At 50.9% G+C, this 22756-nt stretch overlaps 1 protein-coding gene across 3 annotated transcripts in view; it reads right to left on the reverse strand.

Moving 5' to 3' along the window:
• Positions 1-22756, reverse strand: part of BIN3 (bridging integrator 3) — a 41797-nt gene that overhangs the window by 1840 nt on the left and 17201 nt on the right. For all 3 annotated transcript variants that reach the window (XM_075043541.1, XM_075043540.1, XM_075043542.1), the window contains 6 exons: positions 21859-21899; positions 21179-21240; positions 17008-17144; positions 16624-16664; positions 6580-6721; positions 4573-4707 (listed from right to left, as the gene is read on the reverse strand). In XM_075043541.1, coding sequence (XP_074899642.1) covers positions 4573-4707; positions 6580-6721; positions 16624-16664; positions 17008-17144; positions 21179-21240; positions 21859-21899 — 558 coding nt within the window. The remainder of the gene's footprint in view (positions 1-4572; positions 4708-6579; positions 6722-16623; positions 16665-17007; positions 17145-21178; positions 21241-21858; positions 21900-22756) is intronic.

The raw sequence follows: 22756 nt of genomic DNA on the forward strand, positions 1-22756 counted from the left end.
CTCCATGGAGACCGGTTCCCCTAATCTTGCTCAAAAATGTTGCTTATTTTGGGTAGGGCCGAGGGGAGCTGCTGGGGACCCGCATGCCTTTGCCAGCTGCCTGCCTTCCCCCCACCTTCCCCTGGGTCCACCGGGGTGCAGCGGGGGCTGCTCCAGGGCCAGGTCTCCCCACGCAGTGGGCGCTGGGTGATTCAGCATCAATGCTCATTTACACAGTGACTAATGAACCCCGCTTCACAGCGGCAGGGCCAAGCAGGCAGGCATGCGGGCATGAACCCTCCCCTTAGCCCCCCTCCGCTCCGTTGCAGCCCCCTCCACCAAACCTTGGCCCTGCAGCCAGGTCACCCCAAAGCATCCTCCCCGCCGGCTGCAGCCCCCGTCCCATGCAAGCAAGAGATGCTGCCCTGAGCTGAGCGTGCCGAAAACACCCCCCCACCACCACCACAATCCCTTGGCAATGCCACGGGTGAGCACGGTCCCTGGATGGACAACTGTGAAGCCGGGCACCAGAGCAGCCCTCCGTGTCCCTCGTCCCCAGCCCGGGGTCAGACGGGCTCAGTTCATTCACATACGGCCAAGCGGCGCTGCCAATTCTGGCACAGAAAAGGCGCCCGCGTTGTTGAAACGAATTTCCCTGGGGTGGCAGGGCTGGAGGCAGCTGTGTGCAGCCGGGGGAGCTGCTGCCCCCCCACCAAGGATTGCCCCCCCTGAGCCCTGGGCATGCCAGCATCCACAGCAGCATCTCCTCTGTATTGAACGAGCAAGGCAGAGCAAATATTTCGGTCGCTGCCCCCCCCCCCCCCCCACCCACGTACCGCAGCCATTGAGCCCTTCCTGCGGGAGACCATGGGTCCCCAGGGCCCAGCGGCTCTCCTTGGGGATGCTCTTCTCCCCCAGTAGGACCCAGTGCCTAACCAGTAGGCAGTCATCTGGGGTGTTAGCATGCATCGCCATCCAAGTCTCCTGTGCTTTATCAACAAGATCCCACAGGCATTGATCCCCCGATGCTTTTCTCCCGTTGAAATACGGGTAAAGAGCATCACTGCCTCTATAGGGGGGTCCCTGGGGAGGGGATGCACCCCAGACCGATAAGCATTGACAGCTCCAGCAGCGGGGACCCACGGCACCGCAGGCAGCTCGACCCACAGTCACCGTCGCGGTACCCGCTGCCGGCAGCCCTGCGCCTGCCTGCAGCCCAGTACTTTTCCAGCTATGGATACCATATGCTCCGTCCCCATCCCATCAAATCCCATCTCCAACTCGCCTTTGAGACCGAGCCAACGGCCCCGAGTCCACCTGTCTTGAACTAATTCTGTTTCGGGACACCGTGTTCTCCTGATTTTCTATAGATCGCGTTTACAATGCCACAGCCGGGCAGCAGCGGTTTGTGTTTATATCAGCCCTACACAAAACAAAAGCCCGGGGTTGCTGCCAGAGCTGGACGGCAGCAGCCCATAGCCCTGCCCCATGGACAGTCCTGCCTCGTAAGCCCCATCTTTTTCCCCATTTCATTAAAAAACAGAGGAGTATCATGTTTTCTAGCTGGAAAACAAAGTGCAAGGCGGGAAGGAAGTGTTGTTCACACACTCGCACCAGTGATAGAGCTCCAAATCTCCCCCTTTCATCTTCATGTGGCCACTTCAAAGTCCCCAGCCAGGGAAATATTTGCCTCCGTTGGCTTGGCCCAGGCACGTGGGTGGGCAGAAGTATTTGGTGTTGAATGTTACAGCCCCTGCAAGCTTGGGGCATGTCACGCCGTCAGGAGACACCCGGCACCGGGGCCCATGGCCAAACTGTGCCATGGGAACCCAGCCGCCCGGCGAGAAGGTCTTGGAGGGTCTTGTTGGGTCAAAGCCATAAAGCTGCTGCTCCAGAGCTGGTTTGAAGCGGGGTCTTTCCCTTTTTGCCATGGCACAACTTGTTCCCAGCAAGTCAGTGGGTCCGTTCACGGCTCATCGTCGCGCTGGCCGGTGCCACTTGTCACACGCTTGTCTCACTTTAACCCACTCCCCCGCTTTCTCCAGGGCCGAAAAAAAAGGGAAAAACTACACGATTTCATACCCAGGGCCACCTTTGAATGGTGGGTTTGACCTGGGGACAAGGAACCCCAGAGTCACAGCCCCCGGCATGGTGCCAGCCACCGGCCGCCTGCAGCCAAAGGCAGAGCTGACACCAGCCTCCCAGTCCCCGTTTGCCCCTTTCCCTGAGGGATGCGCACTCAAACCCCATCAGCCAACCATCGCTCCTAGAGGTACCCGCAGAAGAGGCTGAAAAACAGAAATTCCACTGAGTAACACGAAACCCCCCCCGAGATGCTAAATAAGCTCATTGAGACATGGAAGGAAAGAGAACCCGGGAAGCAGCAGCAGGATGAATGGGGCTGGCCGGGGGCAGCAGCACAGCCCCATCCCTGTTCACATGCCTCCCATCGCCAGCTCAGACCTGGGATGTTGGGATGGGGATGCTCCTGCCATCACTGCAGCAGCCCCCCCTGGCTGCCCTCCCCTGCCCAGGTCCCTGCAGGTGAGCAGCCACTGCAGTGAGTCAGGGCTCCTGGGTGCTATTCCTGGCTCGCCACTGACTCATTAAGTTACCTTGGGCAAGTCACTTCCCTTTTCTTTTTTATTTCAGCCACCTGGAATGGGGGAAACGCTGCGCAGCCCCCCTGGCAAGAGCTCCTGAACGGGGAGGGGGCAGCTGGCCTGAGCCCAGCCTCGGCACAAAGGAGGCAACCGGGGAGTGCCGAGCTCTCCTCCCGGCAGTGGAGATGCCGTGGTGCCAGTGCATCCCTCCCAGGGGGGTGGAAGGATGCAGCCAGCGCTGGGGAAGAGGGATGCGGCTCCCATCTAGGTCGGCGGGGAGGGCGGGATGTGACATGCTTTAGCATCCATCTGGGACCAGCTTTAGTCTAGCCTACAGGAGCTGCATCAGCTTTGTTATGACGCTGCCTCTTGGGTATCAAAAACGCGATTTCGCTCGCCTTTCCTAACAAAAATCCTCACCTGAAGAGAGGCAGGGCAGGCAGCCAAGAAACAAAACAGAGGATTCCCAAGGAAGAAGAGTGTAGGAATGGAGAGTCTTGCAAACAAACAACCCCGGCAACAGCACCCTGCATCTCCCGGTGCCCCGAGCCCATCGCTCCCCCCCGAGCTCCCGACGAGTCGAGGCAGGAGCCAGCTGGCAGCCGGGTGCCAGCACGAGCGGAGCGAGGGACATCGTGGCCAAGGACAGAGGGGCAAAGCTGCTCTCTAAGGAAACTGCCAGCGGATCACAAACACCCAGACAGGGCAGGTGACATTTGGGTTTCAAGGTCTCGTCCAAACAACCCACCCACAGCGAGCGGCCGGGGAGGGTTTGCAGGGGGGAAGGGCCAGCGAGACTTTGCGGTGGCTCCAGGGAGTCTGGTTATTTCGGCTGCGATGGCTGGGAACAGGGAGCCCCGTGCGCCCGATTGCTAAGGGAACAGCAAGAACAGCATCCCCAGCACCCACCGAGGCGGCGGCAGGGTGCATCGGCACCATCTGGTAGGTGAATCAGCCTGCAGACAACTTGCTGGCAGCTCTGCGGAGAGGCCCCCCCAAGTCGGAGGTGAGATGAAACACGTGCTCTTTGCACCTCCTTGCAGCCACCCCACCGCACCTGTGTCACTGCAGCAATTCCCTTCCAAAAAAATACCGTAGGAAAACACCCACGCGAGGAGCAGCACGTGGTTTCGCCCACCTCCTGGCGCTGGACCACCCCGTGATCCAGGGCACGACGTACGCCCGAGATGCCAGAAGTTCAAAGCTAGATTAGATCCCGATAATGTTCCTCTCCAGCCTAAAGAAAAGGGCGAGAGGAGAAGGAAGACGGAGGAGGAGCGGCAGCAAGTCACAGAAGGAAGCTGGAGGACGGAAATTAAAGCAGGCTGTGGTTTATTTAGGCCACCCCTTCCTGCAAATCCTTGGTGTGGAGATTACACAGCAGCCGCCTCTATCTCTGCCAGCACACACCAGTTCTGTTACCAAGAGCTAGAAGAGACCCTTAAGATGAGCCCTGAGCATCTCATAATCTCAAACGAGATCCAACCCTGAGCTCATGACTACAAATGCAAAGCGACGACATACCCAGATAAATAAAGCCATCAAATGCCAGCGGCTAATGTATAACCAGGGCTTGAACTGCATTACACAGGCAACCTTGTGGCACAAGACATCATCTATGTACCCGGAGTGTCCCTGATACAAGGCAGACCCATACAAATGAGTGAAAACTCACCTCCGGCTGTCCTTTCTATCCGACAGCCACCACCGCATCATCGCAGGTACTGGCAGATGCCAACGCACTCTTCTGCCAGGACGAGGTCCGATGGTTACCTGCCCAGTGTCCCACCACTGCTCCCCGTGCCCTGTCACCACTTGGTAATTAAATTGCTGGAGGTACTGTGTGTTACCTGTGTATAATATTCAGCTCGAGAAGGTACCTTGCCCAAAGAGCCATTCACACCCAGGCGGGACCCCGGATGCTCTGCAGCGAGGATGCCCACCAAAGGGACTCTTGGCAGTGCCTGGTAGATGGGGGACAGCATCTCACCTGCGCCCGGACCAGCGACTCAAAGCTGGGTTTGAAGTAATCGATGCGGCTGCTATAAAACTTGGGCATTTCCTCCAGGAGCTGCTTGTTTTTGGCTTCAAAGTCCTCCTTCACCGGCCTCAGCTCTTCGCGGGCCTGGGAAAGGAGAGAGGATGGGGAGTCAGACATCTGGGAAAATGCCCTTCCCTTGGGCAGACCTGCACAGAGGCCACCCCAGGCCAGTGGACTGCTCTGCTTTAACCCGAGGACAACCAGCAACCAGCTAACGGGGACCCATACGACCATCCAGTGGAACCTGGTGGGACCCATGCAACCAGCTAACGGAGCCTGGTGGGACCCAAGTGACCAGTTAATGTAGCCTGGTGGGACCCAAGTGACCAGCTAACGGAGCCTGGTGGGACTCAAGCTCTGACCCTGGACCATAGGGAAAGCCATGGGACACCTAGAGAGGCTGCTGCAGAGATCATGAGCCAGCTGGTCTTCTCCCCTTCAGAAAAACGGAGGCAAAAATCAGCCCCAAAGCTCAGTCAGGCTGGAGGATATCCCCAGCCACGTCCACGTCCCCTCGCCCTGCGATTCCCGAGAGCATCGCCGCAGGATCCTGCCCCCACCGTCATTTTCGCCCGTGACCTTCAGCTCAGCGCATCCAACTGGCTTCTTTAAACAGAAGCGTGGGGAGAAAGGGAAACGTCTCTGAGATGGTGTGGAAAAGGGCAGGAGGGGGTGGGCTGTGAAATATTAGACCGGTTCAAGTCTGCCACTTAATCCGGGTGCCATTCCGACGGGAGGGGGATGTGGGAGAAAGCCGGCAAGCCGAGCCCAGCCACGGCGCCGGTCCCACTCCCTGGGACAGCACGCTGGAGGGATGGTATGGACAAAGCCTTAAATCATATCAGGCTTAAGTAGGTCTGAGAGGCAAATGAGCAAATTCATTGTCTGTCATGATACAAGGAGTGTTTAAACTCCTGGGGTGGAGTTCACATGGGGCAACAAACAGCAGAAGACTTTGAGCAAACAGCTCTGAAGGGAAGATGCAAATTTGCAGCTCAATAAAAATACCTGGATGAGATTACGCTATTTTTCCATCAAATCTGTGGACCTCTCGGATGCCCTGGGTTCGGGATTGCTTAAGGCTCCTGCAGGCATTTAAGCTCACGCAGTGGTTAGTTAAGATCTTTTTTTGGGGGGAATTAGATCACACAGAAGTTCATTAAGGGAAAAAAATTAAATAACTAAAACCTGCTTAATCACCAGGACAAAAGCATTCACATTTTTCCAGCCACAGCTTTAGTCACCGAGGCTAAGCGAAGTAAGCTGCTTACTATTAAATCGGAGGTCTCTTTTGTTAAGGCTGATAGGGCTATTCTTTAACACAAAACTTAATTTTTGTGCGGAAAGTCATCAGAAAATACATGTTCTTTGACGCCGAGAAAGTCAACTGTTTCTTCAAGGATCAAGTAATGTTCTGCAGGAGCGACAGATTTGGGGAGAAATGCTGGTGTAGATTTAATTTTTAAAAAAAAAATCATGATTTCGCTAAAATTTGGGAGAGAGAAAAGAATCTGGCAAAGCTTCCTGTTAACCAATTACTGCAATTTTCCAAGACGAATTTTTGTAACAGGTGGCAAACATAAAGCCTCGAAACGCTCTGATCTTCCCCTTTTCCCATCCAGCTGCTTGCTCGACACGGAGGTCGGGGGAAAGCCCCCATGCTTCGACTTCAGCGCTGGCTGCTCCTCTGAGCATCCCCAGCTCCCGTGGCTTTTATTTTATTTTCATTTATTTTTTTGGTTTTGGAAAACTGGCTCTTTCCCTCTGCTGAGCACTCCAGTTCACGTTTCTGTTATCAAGTGCCCTACGTGGCAATTTTACAACGATAAAAGACAACCTTCCAAAATGTTTTCTTTCACGGGGGCTTGGCATGGATGTCAAACGCCAAGAGAAAAGCTCTTCCCGAGTTTTCCCGGTGACCCTGCTTGGGTTTTGGGTCTGTGAGCATCTTGGTACCTGGTGCAGCTTGGCGAGGACGGGGCCGGTCCTCTCCTTCTCCTCGTATTTCTCCACCTTGGACTGCAGGCGCTTGTAGTCCTGCAGTGTTTGCTCCCGTCTCTTCACTGCCATGTTCAGGCTGGGAAACACGCTGCTGAACCTGGTGAAAGGATGGGAAAGGGTTTTGGGTGGGATATCTTGGTCGGATGCAGCATCCAAGGCAATCTCCCCAGCTGAAAGTCCCCAAATAATTCAAGATTCAGACCAAAAATACCCAGGGGTTTAAACAAAGCCCATTCCAAACACAAAAGCTTTCATTGCAGTCTTCCAGGAGACTGGAAGAAAGGATTAAGTTATATATAAAGATTTGCAAAGCCTTGCCAGGGTACAATGTTTGAGAGGAGAGCTAGAAGCACATGCTTGGGGATTTTTGTGAAGGTCAATTCATGTGTCGAAGGGTGTGTTTTTAAATAATAATAATAAAAATCGAGCCAATTTTGCAAAGCCTGGTAAAAGCACTTTGAAGGTCCCAACCTGCTTCTGACTTCTCCTGCCAGCCCTTATGCTTTTACCATTAGTTCTTTATTTTTAACAGTTTTCCTCCTCTCTTCCAGCTGCTGTATTCAAGAACATGGAGAGCTGCCTTATCTGGGACGGGGGACGGAAGCTGCTGCTGCAGAAAACAAAGCTGTTAACTCCACCGAGCAAACCAAAGAGAGAAAAATAAACGACTTTTCCCCCATACAGAGTTAGCTAATGTGTTATTTCCCCACATTTGGAAAGGGAATGAGCAGGCAGAGGACCTGAATCAAAAGTCCAGGAAAAAATAAATATGAAGTGCAAAATAAATCTGAACCATAGCAAACTTTGCTTTTTCAGGCAATTTCTGGGGTTGCAAACCCCAGCCTGCTGTACAGCAAGGCTTGCCCAGCTGAAGAGGAGCTCTGTACCCCACACAGAAGGATTAACAGCAGCCAACAATTAGCCAGGCTACAGGAAGATTCATATTATTAAAATGTGTTACAAATTGAGGAAACATGAACATCTGACGGCAAAGACAAGAGAGAATATTTTTGAACACGACAGAAGAGGGAAAGCCAGAAACTGGAGCATTGCTCTTGTCTCCCAAATTTCAGTAAATCAAATTATACTGGTGGGGACTGCGCCGGTGCTGGGCTATAGGTTCTTATGAAATGGGTCACACTACCTCCAGATATATTAATTTAACCTCCATAAATTATAGGGTCATTTTGGGGGGCCAAGGTCAGGAACCGGTCATGAAAAATGTGTCTGAACAGCCTGGTGATGATTTTCACTTCCGAGAGGCAAGCAAACAGCTTTCCCATCTCTTTAAATTGAAAAAAAACCCCTCCTATAATCCAGGCTGGGGGGCACATTAGCAAAAAGAAAAACACAAATCTCACTTTATGACTGTAATTTGCTTTAGATGTAATCAGATGCAGGGCTAATACAGAGACATTCAGGTTCAAACAAAACCACGGGCGTTCGCAGCCCTGCACAGCCGCTCCATCCCCTGTTAAAACCTCATTTTCCGCTGCCGTGCTCGCCCTGGAGGGTGCTAATGTGCCGGACCAGCGGGTGTAGAGGCAAAGCTTTTGTCCCTGAGCCTTACCCGTTTGCAAAGGGCAAATGCCATAAGCGAGGGGGAAGGGGAAATATTTGTGTTCAAGCATTTGTGTTCAAGCATCCCTCACTGAGATGGTGAACCGGGGATGTGTTCTTGCAATCCTGCTGGCCGAGGATAGCCAGGGCCGGTGCGTGCAGGGCTCTCATCTGCTCACCACCGTGATATTCTCCCTCTTGACCGAGACTATCGCGAGAGACTATTGCAGCTGGGGCCGCGGCATGAGGAGCAACCTGCAAAAGTCATCAGGGAGCTCGCCCAGCGTCACCCTGCCGCCCAGCTGCCCGCGCGCGGATCAGATGCTGCTGCCCTGACATTGCTTTTTATGGTAACCTTCACACACGGCTCCCCATTATATTTAAATGCCGCGGTGCCTTACACGTCCTGGCTGCACCGGGCTCCAAGCGCGGATTCACCATCTCCTGGGCTCTGGGCTGCTGCTAAAATACCTCCTCCCTCTACATAAGGTCCAAAAATACGCCGTGAGAGGGCTAGGGAAATAGGGACGGGCAGTGAGGACCGCAAGGAGGAAGGGAAGGGGGTACCCAGGTTGGGAGGTCACCTCGGTATAAAAGCACAGACGTCCTTTGCCAATGGCGCACACTTAATGTCAGCAGCTTGCGGTTGCAGCTTCTGCAGAAATTTCTCCCAATTATTAATGAGCTGGCAATGGAAAGGAAGGTTCCCGTCAGGCCAGCGGCTCTCGGCTTTATTTTCGTGTTATATCCCTGATGGGGGGAGGTTTGGTAATGACACACAGCCTCTTGCCTCTCCGCGTCGGACCCGAAAGCAGGGCAGGAGCAAGTTGCAGCTCGCTAAGGACTGCAGGGGCTGCTCCTCCGCAACACGCTGCTCCTCCACCATGTGCCTCCGGGCCTGGGAAACATCGGAGGAGATGGCCCGGGGCTGGGAAATCCTCCCTTCTCCGGTCTGCAGGGAGGCTGCGCACCAAATGCTGAGCCGTGGCTGTCCCCTCCGGGGCTGCCAAGCCACCAGCGTGGCCTGGATGTGGCCATCATTGCCCGCGCATCCATCAACTCTTGGAAAACGCTTATCAAGAAGATGCCTCAAAAATGCTAAGCCTTGTGCTGGCACCCAACACTAGTTTTTCAATGGCGTTTTTCTGATGGCCCAGCTTTTTAGCCCTTTCTCTTCCACATTCTCTCATGCTCGGCACTTCCACGGTGCTCGTACATTAGAAGAGCCATGAGACACCAGAGAATTAGCACGCAGCCATTTACATCTTACAAACTCGCTACCGCAGGGGAAGAGTGAACCCTTTAGCTCAGAAATGCAGCAAGTGAGAACACAGAAGACGATCAGCGACACAGTTTCCATTTACTTTGAAGTTAAATCTGGTTTCAAAAAGGAATAAGGCTTGATTTTTATTTTTTTTTCCCCCTTTTTGTTCCTAGTATCAACTTAGTGTGATTTTGCAGCCCGTAATGGAAGGACACTGTACTCCAGCAGCACTTTAAAAAAATATCTACAGCGCTGGATCTGAAGAGGCTGTTACTGTGTAGGCACAGCAACTACTGTCTCACAAGGACTTTTAATGCATAGATTATACACTGCATTTCAGAGAGAGGGAGGGGCGGCTCAGCTCCACAAGCTGCCATTAACACAATGCACCAAACTGGCTCCCCGGATCCGCAGCCGTGCTGGGCACAGCCACCCGGCTCTGGGTGTCCCGAGCTCCAGCCTGGGTGCTGGAAAACATCAGCGTTAAGCGATGGGTTGCTGAGGGATGCGCGCGAGGGGCTCGAACCACCCCCCGAGATGCTCGAGGGGTTTTAAGGGCTGTGAGCAGCAAAGTTGAAACCCACTTGAGTTTCTGCTGAGCAGCCGGAGCCAAGAAGCGAAGCGGCATGAGGATTTCTAAGAAGTCACTTGCAAAACGCCACGTGGCAGCTGAGGTTGTCTCGGTGCGGTGGTCCTTCACCGCTGGCACCAGCAGAAAGGACCGGGCCAGCCGTGGCTCCTCCAGACCCCGCCAGCGTGCCAACCGAGCTCTTCCCGTGCCGACCGAGCTCTCCCTGTGAGTCACCTGGTTTAATTTTCACGCAGGATTAGCTTAGCTCAAGCAGGGAAGGATGCTCCTTCCTTGGACTGATCTGGATTGAGGCGAAGCTGCCTCTGGCTCCTGAAGGAATTACTCCATATGAATTCCATATTAACCCAGCAGCTCTGAAATTCCCCTGGAGTTCAGAGAGAAGAGGGTTTCTTGCCCCCATTGAAGTCCTGCCCATTTTTTTTCTCCCCGTGTGTACAGAAATACGATCTCAAGCCAAGTGCCAGGGGTGGTAAACACCCGTGAAGGGTGATAGGGGCTCCCGCCACTGCCAAGTTATTCCGATGACTTAATAAACTGCTGCATTTCACGTCACCCCAGTGTCTTCACAAATATCTCATGCATGTTATTTACAAATGCTCCCCGTGGAAAGCCTGGCAGAAAGGCCATCTACAGAGCCTCCCGAAGCTGCTGCCATCCACAAACACATCCCTCAGTCTCCCAGGCCCTGCAAGAACAACCCTACGAGGATCTCAAATGTGTTCCGAAGCCTTCAGCTAAGTATCACAGCCATGGTGCCAGCAGACAAGGGATGAGGACTTTCGTTAGTGCCATGGGTGGTAAACAACACCCAAACAGTATTAGCCACTCTGGAAATGAAGTCTGAACAACTAAACCCAGAATTTTAGCATTTTAGCAGGACCAGGGAAGCCTCACAAGCAAACCCATCCATGCCCCCCTGCACATGGAGCAAGGGCAATGATTCCTCCTGCTGCAAAGGGCTCCGAGAAGCACAGATGAAAAGCCCTATAGCAGATGTGGGTATTTATTGATAAGCCCATCACCATCCTCCTTCGTACGCTCCACCCAGACCCTGCTTTTGTAGGGGATGAGAGGGTCTGACAGCCGTAACCACTCACAAATCCCCAGGACCGCCCTCTGTTACTCGATACTTTCTTTTTTAATACAAAGCAAAGAAAATTGAAGCCGACTTAAAGAAAATTTGGTGGGTACGGTGCTAAAAGCACAGAGCAGGAGTGAAGGTAAAACAGCAGCACAGGGCATTAGAGCCCCCGCCACAAAAGCAGCTTGCAGAATAAGCCGCCGTTGTTCCCTGTCACTTTTTAGGCAAGGCTGCTGAGAGGGGATTACAGTACAGGCAGCTTAAGAGGAGCAGGTGAGGGGAGATACGCAGGGATAACTAAAAGAAAATACAAATTACTGTCTCCCCGCTGCTGCGGGGGGAGAGGGGGAACGTACCGGTGAACTCCTCTTAGGATGACAGTTTAGCCTTGGAAAAAAAATATAAATCACCCGATTCTCTGAATTATAAATCATGTTGCCACCTCGTCTCCACGCCAGCCTCCCATCAGCTTCCCGTAATTAAAGGACAGGGCTGGATAGACACTGCCACGGAAGATAAAAGTACCACCAGGATTCCCATCACTGCCAGATTCGTTCGTTAGTCAGCCCAGCTGACAAGTCTGGTGCTTGAAAATTGAAAACTTCTCTCCCTCTCTGGTGGAAGGCTGCTGGCAAGCCCAGCGAGCGGCTCATTGCGGGGATGCTCGAGGAGCGGGACCATCCTGTCACCTCCCCGCCTGCAGCAAGGTCCCCGACCAGCCCGTCTTCTCCTCTTCCTCTCTGTCCCTGCCACCCGCCCCAATGCATCCCCTCTGCTCGCCCTGCGCCTTCCTCCAGCCCCCATTTGTAGTGTCAGCAATGAGAAAGAGGTGCTAGGGCTTTGGCACAGGGAAAAATAACGGTAAAATCTTTATTTCTCCCCATTTGTCGGTGTCTCAAGGACTTGTTGGCAGCCCTGTGAGCTGGACCGGGCCAGCATGCACATGCGCTCTTCCCTACGGCATTATTTTAGGGACAACGGCTTGGATAACGAAAGCCAAAGGAAGCGGACAGGATCTACGGCTGGCACCGGAGAGGAGAAAAAGGAATACCAGAGCTGGGGAGCATCAGATGCAAAAGAAAGCGACGGTGGATGAGGCGAGGAGGAAGTTTGGAGAGGCACAAGGATGGCTCAGCGCGAGGCCGAAGCATCTGGGCTATGTTGGGGGATGCCTGCCATTCCTCAGCCCGTGCCCACACGTCCGTCGTGGGCCCATCCACCCACCAGGAAGGGGGAAATTAAAACCAGCCCTTCCGACTAGAGCGAAAAGGAACAGAAACGAAGACGACGGTACAAAAAAGCAGCGAGCTGGGGATTAGGCTGAGCGCCCCGCGCGCGGCGGGAGGGGGCCAGGCAGCCATGTGGCTAGCTTTGTGCACGAAATCCTCATTAGGGGCTCGTTAAGGACATGAAAGCGGCTTTTCCTGCTTCCGGTCCCCGGCACCCCTGGGGCTGCTCATGGCCGGTTATCTGCTTCGGCTGCCGGGGAGGAAATCCAGCTCGGGAGTTCACGTTAATGGCAGGGTTATGGGAAGAAGAAGAAGAAGAAGAAGAAGGAGAAGAAGGAGAAGGAGAAGAAGGAGAAGGAGAAGAAGAAGAAGGAGAAGAAAAAGAAGGAGAAGAAAAAGAAGGAGAAGAAAAAGAAGGAGAAGAAAAAGAAGGAGAAGAAAAAGAAGGAGAAGAAAAAGAAGGAGAAGAAAAAGAAGGAGAAGAAAAAGAAGGAGAAGAAAAAGAAGGAGAAGAAAAAGGAGAAGAAAAAAAGAAGAAAAAGAAAAAAAGAAGAAAAAGAAGAAGAAGAAGAAAAAGAAGAAGAAGAAGAAAAAGAAGAAGAAGAAGAAAAAGAAGAAGAAGAAGAAAAAGAAGAAGAAGAAGAAAAAGAAGAAGAAGAACCTCCGCTCCATGGATGCCAAGCACCGGTTGCTATCACCAGCAGATATTTGCTGACATACAACCCTGATTGATTGATTTTATACATCAATCTGCTGCGAACGGCTCCTGGATCGCACCTCTGGGACCTGCCACTGTGCCGACACCCAAGCCCCGGCTGACAGCACCCGTTGTGTCACCCCTGCCAAAGCCTCTCCGGGTCCTGCAGCAGCCCCTCGGTTTCGGCTGCAGGAGCAGGACCACGCTCCGAGCCGAGGGGATGGTACCGTGCCACCATGACCAGGACATCCCGACGCTCAGAGAGGTTCAGACAGCTTGAGTTTGTTAAATTGAGACCCTGCGGCACTGAAAATCGGCTCCAAACGTGAAAGGCATTAAAGCCCATGAATCTCCAAACCACCTGGCTTATTTAAGCTGCTTCCTTCCTTAAATACTGACACACAATATGTAATACTAAGATGACACTACACAGTCTACCACCGATCCCTGATCCAGCCAATACACCTCGCTGCTCACCCGAGCCTGAGTGAAGAACTGGAAGATTGAAGTAAAAACCAGCTGTTTTTCTCCCGCCTTGCCCCAAATCCGCCAATCTGGTGTGAATTTATGCAGGCATCTCCCAAAGAGGAGAGCAGATCCCTCCTGACCTTTCCCAGCCACCCCAGCTCCTTGCCCAACCCACATGTTGAAATATGCAACATTCTCACTAGAGCTTTGCTCCTTCCCTGAAGTTAAATGAGTGAGTCCCAGCCAAGGGCTTCTTGGGGCTCAAAAAGCAAAACTCTGAATAACCCTACATCCCCAGAAGCAGAAGGATTTAAACAATACGAGCCTCCACCCCCCTCTAAATCTACTACTGCTTTCTTCCACGTGGTTTAACAAATTCTCCAATATTTGTCTGAAACCTACTATCCCTGGACAACTGAATGGAGATTTTACTGCACATGTGCCTCTGATTACAATATATTACCACTAATGATAATTGCCTGGATTATACTTATCTGTTTCTTTGGCTAATAAACTATAAAAGACCACCAGTGAAGATGTAATAAAGTGCAGCTGTTGTAGCAAAAGCCTTTTTCTAGGTCAAAGCAAGTTTGGGAGAGGCTAGGGAGGACTGTCTCTGCGAGGGGAAGCAATACCTAACTGGAAATAAGAAGAGCTCCTCAAGGCAGCTTTCATTAATCTGAAACTTTTATCCTAGAAATGTTGCTGGGGTTTATCTGCCAGCAGGACAAGGCAAGATGCAAGCTCTGCATTTCTCTCCTGCATCTCATTAGCCTCAAAATGGACCCTTGGGCTCCTTAGAAATGTTCCTGGCTGCACGACTCGGCCATGAACGTACCTACACTTGCGGAGAGTCAGAAAGAGGGAACGAAAGGAACATTTTTTGCTCGGCCTGGAGATGCAGCCTCTCCGAGCATGAAACATAAGCTGTTTAAGAGCACACAGCAACTGTTTGCAGGTGCCAAAGGGCAGGAAGGGAAAAAATACCATATTCAAGTTCAATGGAAATTTAGGAAGTTTGAGAGAATTGCCAAGACTGGAAAGCAGCCAGGATGCTGAAGTAAACACAGGACTGGACTGATAACCAGTGAGTTGAGCGTTACACCTTAAGAGATGCATTCCCGGGCACTGTGCTGGTGCCAAGGAGGAACAAACTAACTGCCCCCATGTCCTGCAAGACTCTGCTATTTCCCCAATGTTTCCCTACAACAGGAATAATATAACGTGATCTTGCATAGCTGCCTCAAACCTAAAGCAACAGGAAAGGGTTCTTTCCCTTCTGTACTGTCTGTGCTACAACAGCATCTAGACCAGCAGCTAAACACTGCATAAACGCAGAATAAGACGTCGGTGACGTGGAAATGGCTTTATTGTCTTTAATTAACAGCCCCATACACTGCCCAGGGTTTAAAACACAAGGCAAGGTTTGCAGGGAAAGGTATTATCTTTCATTTCATCAACTAACACAACTTGGGGAAAAAAACCATAAAGATTTCAGAGACGCAAGCCCTTCTTCCAATTTTAACAGAATGCCGGAAGAAAAAGTTAATGTATCTTTCATGAGGACAATCTAGATAATAAGCAACACAATTCCACAGCACAAGCCTGGGATTTTTTTTCTTTCTTTCTTTCTTTCTTTCTTCATTTTTCTTTTCCCTAAATAATCAATAATTTCTGGTCATGGATAGATGACCAAGGTAAAACTTGACTCACCAAACACACCCCAGAGAGAAACACACTGTAACCTCATGCACTAAGTGGTATATGAGATTTTACTCTCAGATTTGGGCAGAAACAACAACTTAAAAAAACCACCCTGTGTCAAACCTAAACTAAAATTGTTATTCAGCAATTTGCAACACTTACTGTCATATTAAAGTAATTTTATTTTATTTTCGCTCGCTTGCTCTGTTCTTGTAACAAAATAGCAAATCTCAGGATTTCAGAAGACATTTGGTATAGCAACTGAAGCACTCCTTAAATGTTCAGGGGGTACAGCCTGTGACACTGGTAATGGCTGCTAACGCCAGTGGAAATTGTGCAGACAGAGGGGAACTGCACCAGATGAGACCTAGGTGACAAAATTGCCATGGTACCGAGGCATAACTGAGTACTGACGCACCGTACGGCACCAGTTAGCAAGGAATGGAGGAAAATATGGAAACCTGCTACTAGAACGATACTGTCAACAGCTCCGGCTCTCACTCTCCAATAAGAATTTATTTCCAAGCCGTGCAACCTGCGGACGGGCACAGTTTGGAGTGAGGTCCAGCTCCGGCACGCTCCCTGCCACCTCTCCTCCCGGTGACAAGGTGGCTCTTGGCGTGACTCTGCAGTGGGCTCCCCTCCACGTGCACACCACGCTGCCCCTTCAGACCACGCATGGTGTGAAGCTTTTCCTGCAGGGTTTTGCAAGACTTTCTCCAGGGTCTGAGATATCCCGTCCTGGATCAGTTACCAGCCCGGGATGGGTGATGCTGGGGTTTTTCTGTCCATAATTCCAACCTGCTCACTGTCTAGCTACGATGGCCCTGTAACATCTCTTTCTTCCCTGCATGGATGTATTATTTATAAACACGAGAGAACTTTCACTAAAAGCAAGCTTCTACTTTTTTATTTAGAAAACTTCCAAAGGAAAGAAACTTTTGTTCAAACAACCAACCGCTCACCACCCTGGGCTGGATGGCACTGTCTGTGCCTGCTGCCCACAGGGGAGCTCCCCAGTCGATTTTTGTCCATCCGCTGGAGCAAGGTGTTGGTAGTAACCAATGCATCAATGGAGACAACTTGAATGCTTTCATGCATTCAGTATTACTCATCTCAGGTGTTCTTTAGAGTACAGCTGAAGACATCTGGCAGGCTAAGACACAAGCGGTCTTCACCCTTGCCACAGAACAAGAGTATGGACTCAGCTAAACCATCCCACCTCTCCATGCCCCAGCTGTAAAGCAAGGAGGGATGCCATTTTGTCACAGGGATGTGAACTATAACCTCTTTAGGAAGGGCTGATTTCTAACCTGACAACATCTCTTTTGATGATACACTTCCCTAAAGTACACGGTTATGACAAACACTCGATATGGCTCACAAGACAATGTTGGTACTTACTTTTTCAAAGGCTCTATGACTGTCTTTTGGATCTGATTCACCTGTTGAAAGCAAAAGGGATGATAATATGTCAGGCTTGTTGAAAAACCCTGTTTGCACAACGACACGTTTGCATGGTGCCTACCATAGAATGATGTGGGTTTCTGAGCACAACCACAATGCCCCTTAACCAAAAAACAGAAAACTTCTCCCATGTGCTCCAGATGAGCTGAAATCCCCAGCACAACCAGAGTCAGAAGAGGAGTAAGATTATAGAGAAACTCGTGTGGGAAGCATCTTGGAGATGATGACAAAAAGGGAAGGAGGATCTGTCTGGAAGGGCGAGATACCACCAGCACCCCAGCACACCCCGCTCTCCCCTTCTTCAGCCAAACCCATATTCACCTTCTCCTGGTTGAAAGAGTCCATCCTCTTCATCGCTGTGTCGAAGGCTGTGACCATCTCCAGAAAGCTGGGCTCCTGTTCACACAAGGGGTTAGACAACAGGTCCGAAGAGATTTTGACAGCCGACTTGGACATGGCTGTGAGCAACAGGAGCATACAAAGGAAAGCAGAGAGGGTCAGGTCTCAGCGGCTGCCTGGTGGGACAGCCACACAACCCCTCATTGCCAGGGCTGGCACCTGCATCTGCAGAGGGTGACCATGGGCAAAAATCGGGGACCTCAGCCACCGAGGGGGGGTTTAGCACAACTTTCCAGGAGACATTCACTGGTGGTTGAGAGAAAAGAAGGGAAGAGCCACCAATTCATTCACGTAAACACCCAGAGAACTGTTTTTATATAAGTAAGTCTGAACCACTCCAATGTACAGCTTGTGATGTTGCCAGAAATAATACCAGACTAACAAAAGCACTGTTCTCTTAAAAAAATGTAGATGTGTTTTTTTTGTATGTCTTTTCTCGACAGACTATTAAGTGTCACTCTCAGTCTCACTACAGCTCTTCCACAATGAGAAAAATCACAGTCCATTAAGTCTTTCAAATGGCTTTACAAAAATATATATTTGAAGTGGATTTAGTGCTGGTGGAAAAGGACCAGACTGACAGGACTGGAAGACGAGGTTTCTCTTTTACTCTCAAAATAGGCACTACACAAGCAGCAGAGACGCAAGCTGGCTAAGCACTTTCCCTCAATGAGCCTAAATTTTCTGCCTGTGGAGACCAACCCCACAAGCCAGGGGAAAATGCAAAGGCTGAAGTCTTTTCAGACCCTGAGACTGCCACCAAGAAATCCAGAAACACCAGGTCACACTCTGACGGGCTTCAGTTCCTGTCTTGCTGAGCACTTTTGCTTGTTTTCCATCAGACACATCTCTCTTCCTATCCAAACACGTGGTCTTCAAAGGGAAAATTAAATCAGGGACCACTATAAAAGAGCAAGAAAATAGCTAAGGTACAGAATGGAAAAAAAGATTAATAAAAAGGCAAGCATCAATATAAACGGGAATAAAGAAGAAAAAAAAAGTCATGGGTACTAAAAAAAAATGTTCTTTTTCGTCAGCACTGTTGCTGGAAGTTATTCCAGTTTAAGATCAGAAAGCCAGATGCTTGAGCCGTGCTACAGATGAGCTTTGGAAAGACTCCTACTGTACTCACTCAGATATTAAAAGTTAAAGTCATCTGAATAATGGGGCTTAAGATCATAAATCAAGGGGTTAAACATTCTGATTTAAAGGTTACACACAATTATACAGAGAGCTCAGAAGCTAAATAGCTGGGAAGCTCAATGCTGAACGAGACGCTAACTACGGAATAACAAAGCTACCGTATCCGTCTATTATCCAAACATTAAGGGTTTAGGCATTTAAACCTTTAAACAGATGGGATATAATCCATATGTGTGACCACATCTGAGGAAGGATTTGTGCCAAAATGGGATGGAGTTAAGAATGGCAGAACTCCTTCAGCTGGAAGAAAAATTAGTTTCCCTTCATAAGGAGAAGACTGAAAGTGTACTGTAGCAAGGGGAGCTGCTGCGAGTAGCAGGGTCATGCCGGGAGGCCAGAAACTGGGCTTTTTCAGGCACATTCAGCAAGACTTTGGGCCAGGCACTTCCCCTGCATCACCGACCTGACCTGTACGGCTCTGAAAAAGCAGCCACGGTGGGCTCCATGGTTCTCGAGGCAGCTTTGCGGACCCCGGCACAGGCTGTGTCCCCACTGGTGTGCAGGGAGCCGGGACCTGGGGAGGGCATCCCCTGGTCCCACCTCCACGTGCCCGATGGTGAGCCCCCTCTTCAAACTCAACAGGCACACTGCTGACGTGGGAGAGGAGAGGAGAGCATCGCCTGCCCCTTGGGGTGGGCTTCAGGAGGGTCTGTACTGCACTTCGCTCATAAAGCATGAGGGATGTGACTCCAATTAAAGGCAGTGATTTTAGAGAGCCACTGCTTGTTTGAATCGTGATAAAAGTAGTGGAGAACAGCCAGGCACGCTCCAGAGAGCAAAACTGAGCCACGGTGATCCACCTGCACCTCAGTTCAAAAGGAGAACTTTTGTCTCCCATTAAAGAACATCCTCCTGTTCCTTAAGATCGTATTTTGTTTGGAAAGAGGGTGGGGAAGGGGGTTAGTGATCTGCCACAGTACAGAGAGCACTGCTAATAACCCATACCCTGTTCCCAGCCACGCTGCTGCAGCTGGCAGGGCAGCGGCCGAGCCTCGCAGGAACATTTTCGTGCAGACTGAGGAATCGGTCTTGTTCTGAGCCGAGTCTTTTTTGGCAGAAGGTGGAGACTCAAACCACCAGGTCCAGTTTGCTAGGGAGTGTTTGCAGGCAGTGAATAATCAACCCCCTCGGCACAGAGGTACAGTGGAAGAAATAAGACACTCAGGAGGACACAACAACGCTGATACACTGCCATCCTCGTCGGATATGGGGGCTGGATGTTGGCTGAGCAAGCACAGCTACCTCCTCTCGGGAATGGGCACTGCCAGGTGAGGAAAGCAGTCCTCAGTGCTCGATCCGATCTACCTCCTTTTCCTTCACCCATCCCTCACCAGACCACATTCAAAATCTTCCCTTACACTCATGATTTCATGCCTTTAAATGAGAAATCAGATCTTACTGGATCTGGCCAAGGCTCATTTGTGACTCTGCCATGTAGCAGAACGGAAAAAGAAAGTCCTCCCACAGCTCCTCTGGGACTTGAAATGCTCCATATAAACAACGCCCACTGCAAGGGAGGGGAGGGGAATCCTTAACAAGGAAAAACTTACCAAGGATCCCTGACAATGACCAGAGTCCCCAGAAAGGGCAGTTTTCACCCTGGAAAGAAGTCCTGGCAGCACCGGTTACTGGTGCCTTTCCCACCACTCTCCCTGTGCAAGCACGCGCATGTGCCAGCACTGTGCTGGGAACAGTGGGAGAGCGCAGGCAAGAGCCGGGATCCGTGTTTATGTCTGGCAATATCCGAGCATGCACACACACATACACACAGGTGAGAGCCTGTATCATGGGAAGCCCCAAATTTGCCAGCCCTCCCGCTGGCAAAGGGCCCGGTGGGGCTCCTTCCCACTCCCCTGCCCCTCTGTGAACCAAACTCCCACGAGATGAGTGTTGGACCAGTCCAGCCCACACCTGTTTGCGCTGGTGCATCTGCCTTGGCTCCGGAGCTGTGGGGGCCCAGTACAAATAGGGACTACTCCAAACCACATGCTGAGAAAAGCCATCTGTGTTTAAAACAGCTCTTTGCTGCATGTTTCTGCAGGCTGCCCTGCTCGGTTCAATAACCGGCATCCACCGAATCCACTTCTCCCAGCTCCCCTCCACCAGATCGCTCCATCTCCTCTCTCCCATCTTCGTTTAAAGCCCGCGCCACGTGGTGCGGTCACACCGGTTTCCTACTAGAGAAGCTATGAATGGAGCGGGCAGGGGCTGCCGTGCCTTGGGACAGGACACCTGCAGGGCAGATGTCACCCCGCGCAGGCAGCAGCAGGCAGCTGCGGCGGTACACGCAGAGATGACTTGTTTATTGCTTCCTACATCGCCCACTGCCACGAGGTCAAGCCAAGGCAAGCAGCCACCAAGGGAACGAGCAGGGTTATTCCTGAATGAGAGCTGCTAGGTCAGCAGTTCGTACGCCGAACACGTACATCAATGCCTACGTGGTGCTCTGCAGACCCCCCCAAAGCCTCGTCCCACCTTCCTTGGGCTTCAGATTGCATAAGATGCCCTCGACTGAAGTAGGTGAATATGCACTGCTCGACACAATAGGCTCAGCTGGAGACTGCTCCTGCCTGTCAAACATGAGAACTGGAATAATTACTCCTTTTTTTCAGCTGCAGAAACTGAGGCAAAGAAAGTGACTTGTCCAAGGCCACACAGCAAGCCACAGCTCAAGAGATAGGGACTATGCCCGTAACATACTTTCTGTTCCCTCGGTTGAGATACTGCTCAGCAGCCCTCATGCAGATGGCCTTGTAACTAAGCAAACTGAGTGGGACTGAGATCTAGATTTGTTTTCCAGACTTGTCACAGATTACTCATGTGATCTTGAGAAAGTCACTTCATCTCTTTGTGGCCAAGTTCACAGTCTATGTATCCTACAGTTACATACCCAAGTCTGCATCTGTGCTTTTCTTCATATCCTTCTGAAGTTTTTTGGTCTGATCTTCCAATCTGAAAGATGGGAGAACAAGGCAAAGTCTGAATCTTGGAAAGAAACAAACCGAAGTGTATCATACGTGCAACAAATCATTTACGGGCTGAATATGCTGGCTTCTGTTATGAGTTAAAAATATCCAGGCAAGGCTCTATGAAGTTCAGTGCTGCTCAACCTTTTCTGGTTGTTTTCAGATGGTTTTCAACCTTTTCAAGTTTGTGATCTCTTATTCAAAGTCACATATTTTCTTAAGTCCTCACACTTACCACAAATGGTAAAGCCAAATGCTTCCAGATGATAAGTGTGAGCTTATGCGACACAGTCAGTACGGTAAAACCAATACTTGTCCTCTGAGGTGTTGAGCTGTTCGGTAACCCCACAGTTTTCTGGCAATTTTACACTCTTTACTTTAGAGCTGCCATAATCTGCAAACCTCAACCCCACTGCAAATACTTCTTAGGACACCTTTGAACACCCAGCCACCAGAGAAACTCTGAAGAATTAGAAATTACAGGGCAGTGAGCGATTTGCTGGGAAGAGCATAACTGGCTAAAATTTCCTGGGAAGACGCAGTAAGAGGGCACAACAGAGAAGTATGCTACTGTTCCTGTTTTACCAGTGTGGTTGATACTTACTGCTGAAGCTTTCCATATTCCCTTTCAAAGTCTCTCTCCACCTGTGGAAAGAAGAGATGGAAATCAGCTCAAAGGTACTGCAGCAGAGCCTGGAGTGGCAACTACCTGTGCAGGGAAACTTGTCCTCAGGAAATGCCTACGTGAACCCAGGCAAGCATAAGCTGCAGCTATAATGGGAGTTACACTTCAAAAGTAAATGAAGTCTTGGGTTTTTTTCCTCTAGACTCTCTCAGAGCAAAAGACACTGCCACCAACTGCGTCAGCTCATTCCAAGGATGTGCTCCAGCACATGAATTGGAAGCTGACAGAGTAAACGGGAATGCCTTAAAAGCAGAGAGATCGCAACTTAGCACGCACTGACACAGGCACCCACAGCTCGGCTCGGTGCTGGCGGGGGACGAGCCCGTTTTCTCTTCCAGAGGCACGATCGTCCCAGAAGCTGAGGAGCTGCTTCTCCTCCAGCAGCGTGCTGTAAAGGAGCCCTGCGGTGGGTCTGCCCGTGGCTGGCTGCCAGACCCCCATCCAGCCGCTCTCTCCTTTCCCATCCTCAACAGGATGGTTTTTCTCCCCGCAAACCCCTCAAGCCAACACTGAGCCCTCCAGTCTCCATAATATTTGCCCCCTTGCTACGCTCCTTATTCCTGCAATAGCTCCCTCTGATGAAATACTTCAGCTGGAGCAGCTGTCCAAGCGGACTGCGACACCTCGCAAAGGGAGGAGAAACCTGGGCTGGTGAAGAGCACAGAGCTAAAGAACAGCCTTCTCCCAATGCTACATCAATGACTGCTTCCTCCTACTTGCTATCTGGCAGCAAATCTCCAGTGATACAAGATATTTTAAGGAACTTTCCTTCCATGCTGACTGTTTTAACACACACTTAAACAGTCATTCCACACCT

Source organism: Buteo buteo, chromosome 12, assembly GCF_964188355.1.
Source record: "Buteo buteo chromosome 12, bButBut1.hap1.1, whole genome shotgun sequence".
Classification (NCBI taxonomy): domain Eukaryota; kingdom Metazoa; phylum Chordata; class Aves; order Accipitriformes; family Accipitridae; genus Buteo; species Buteo buteo.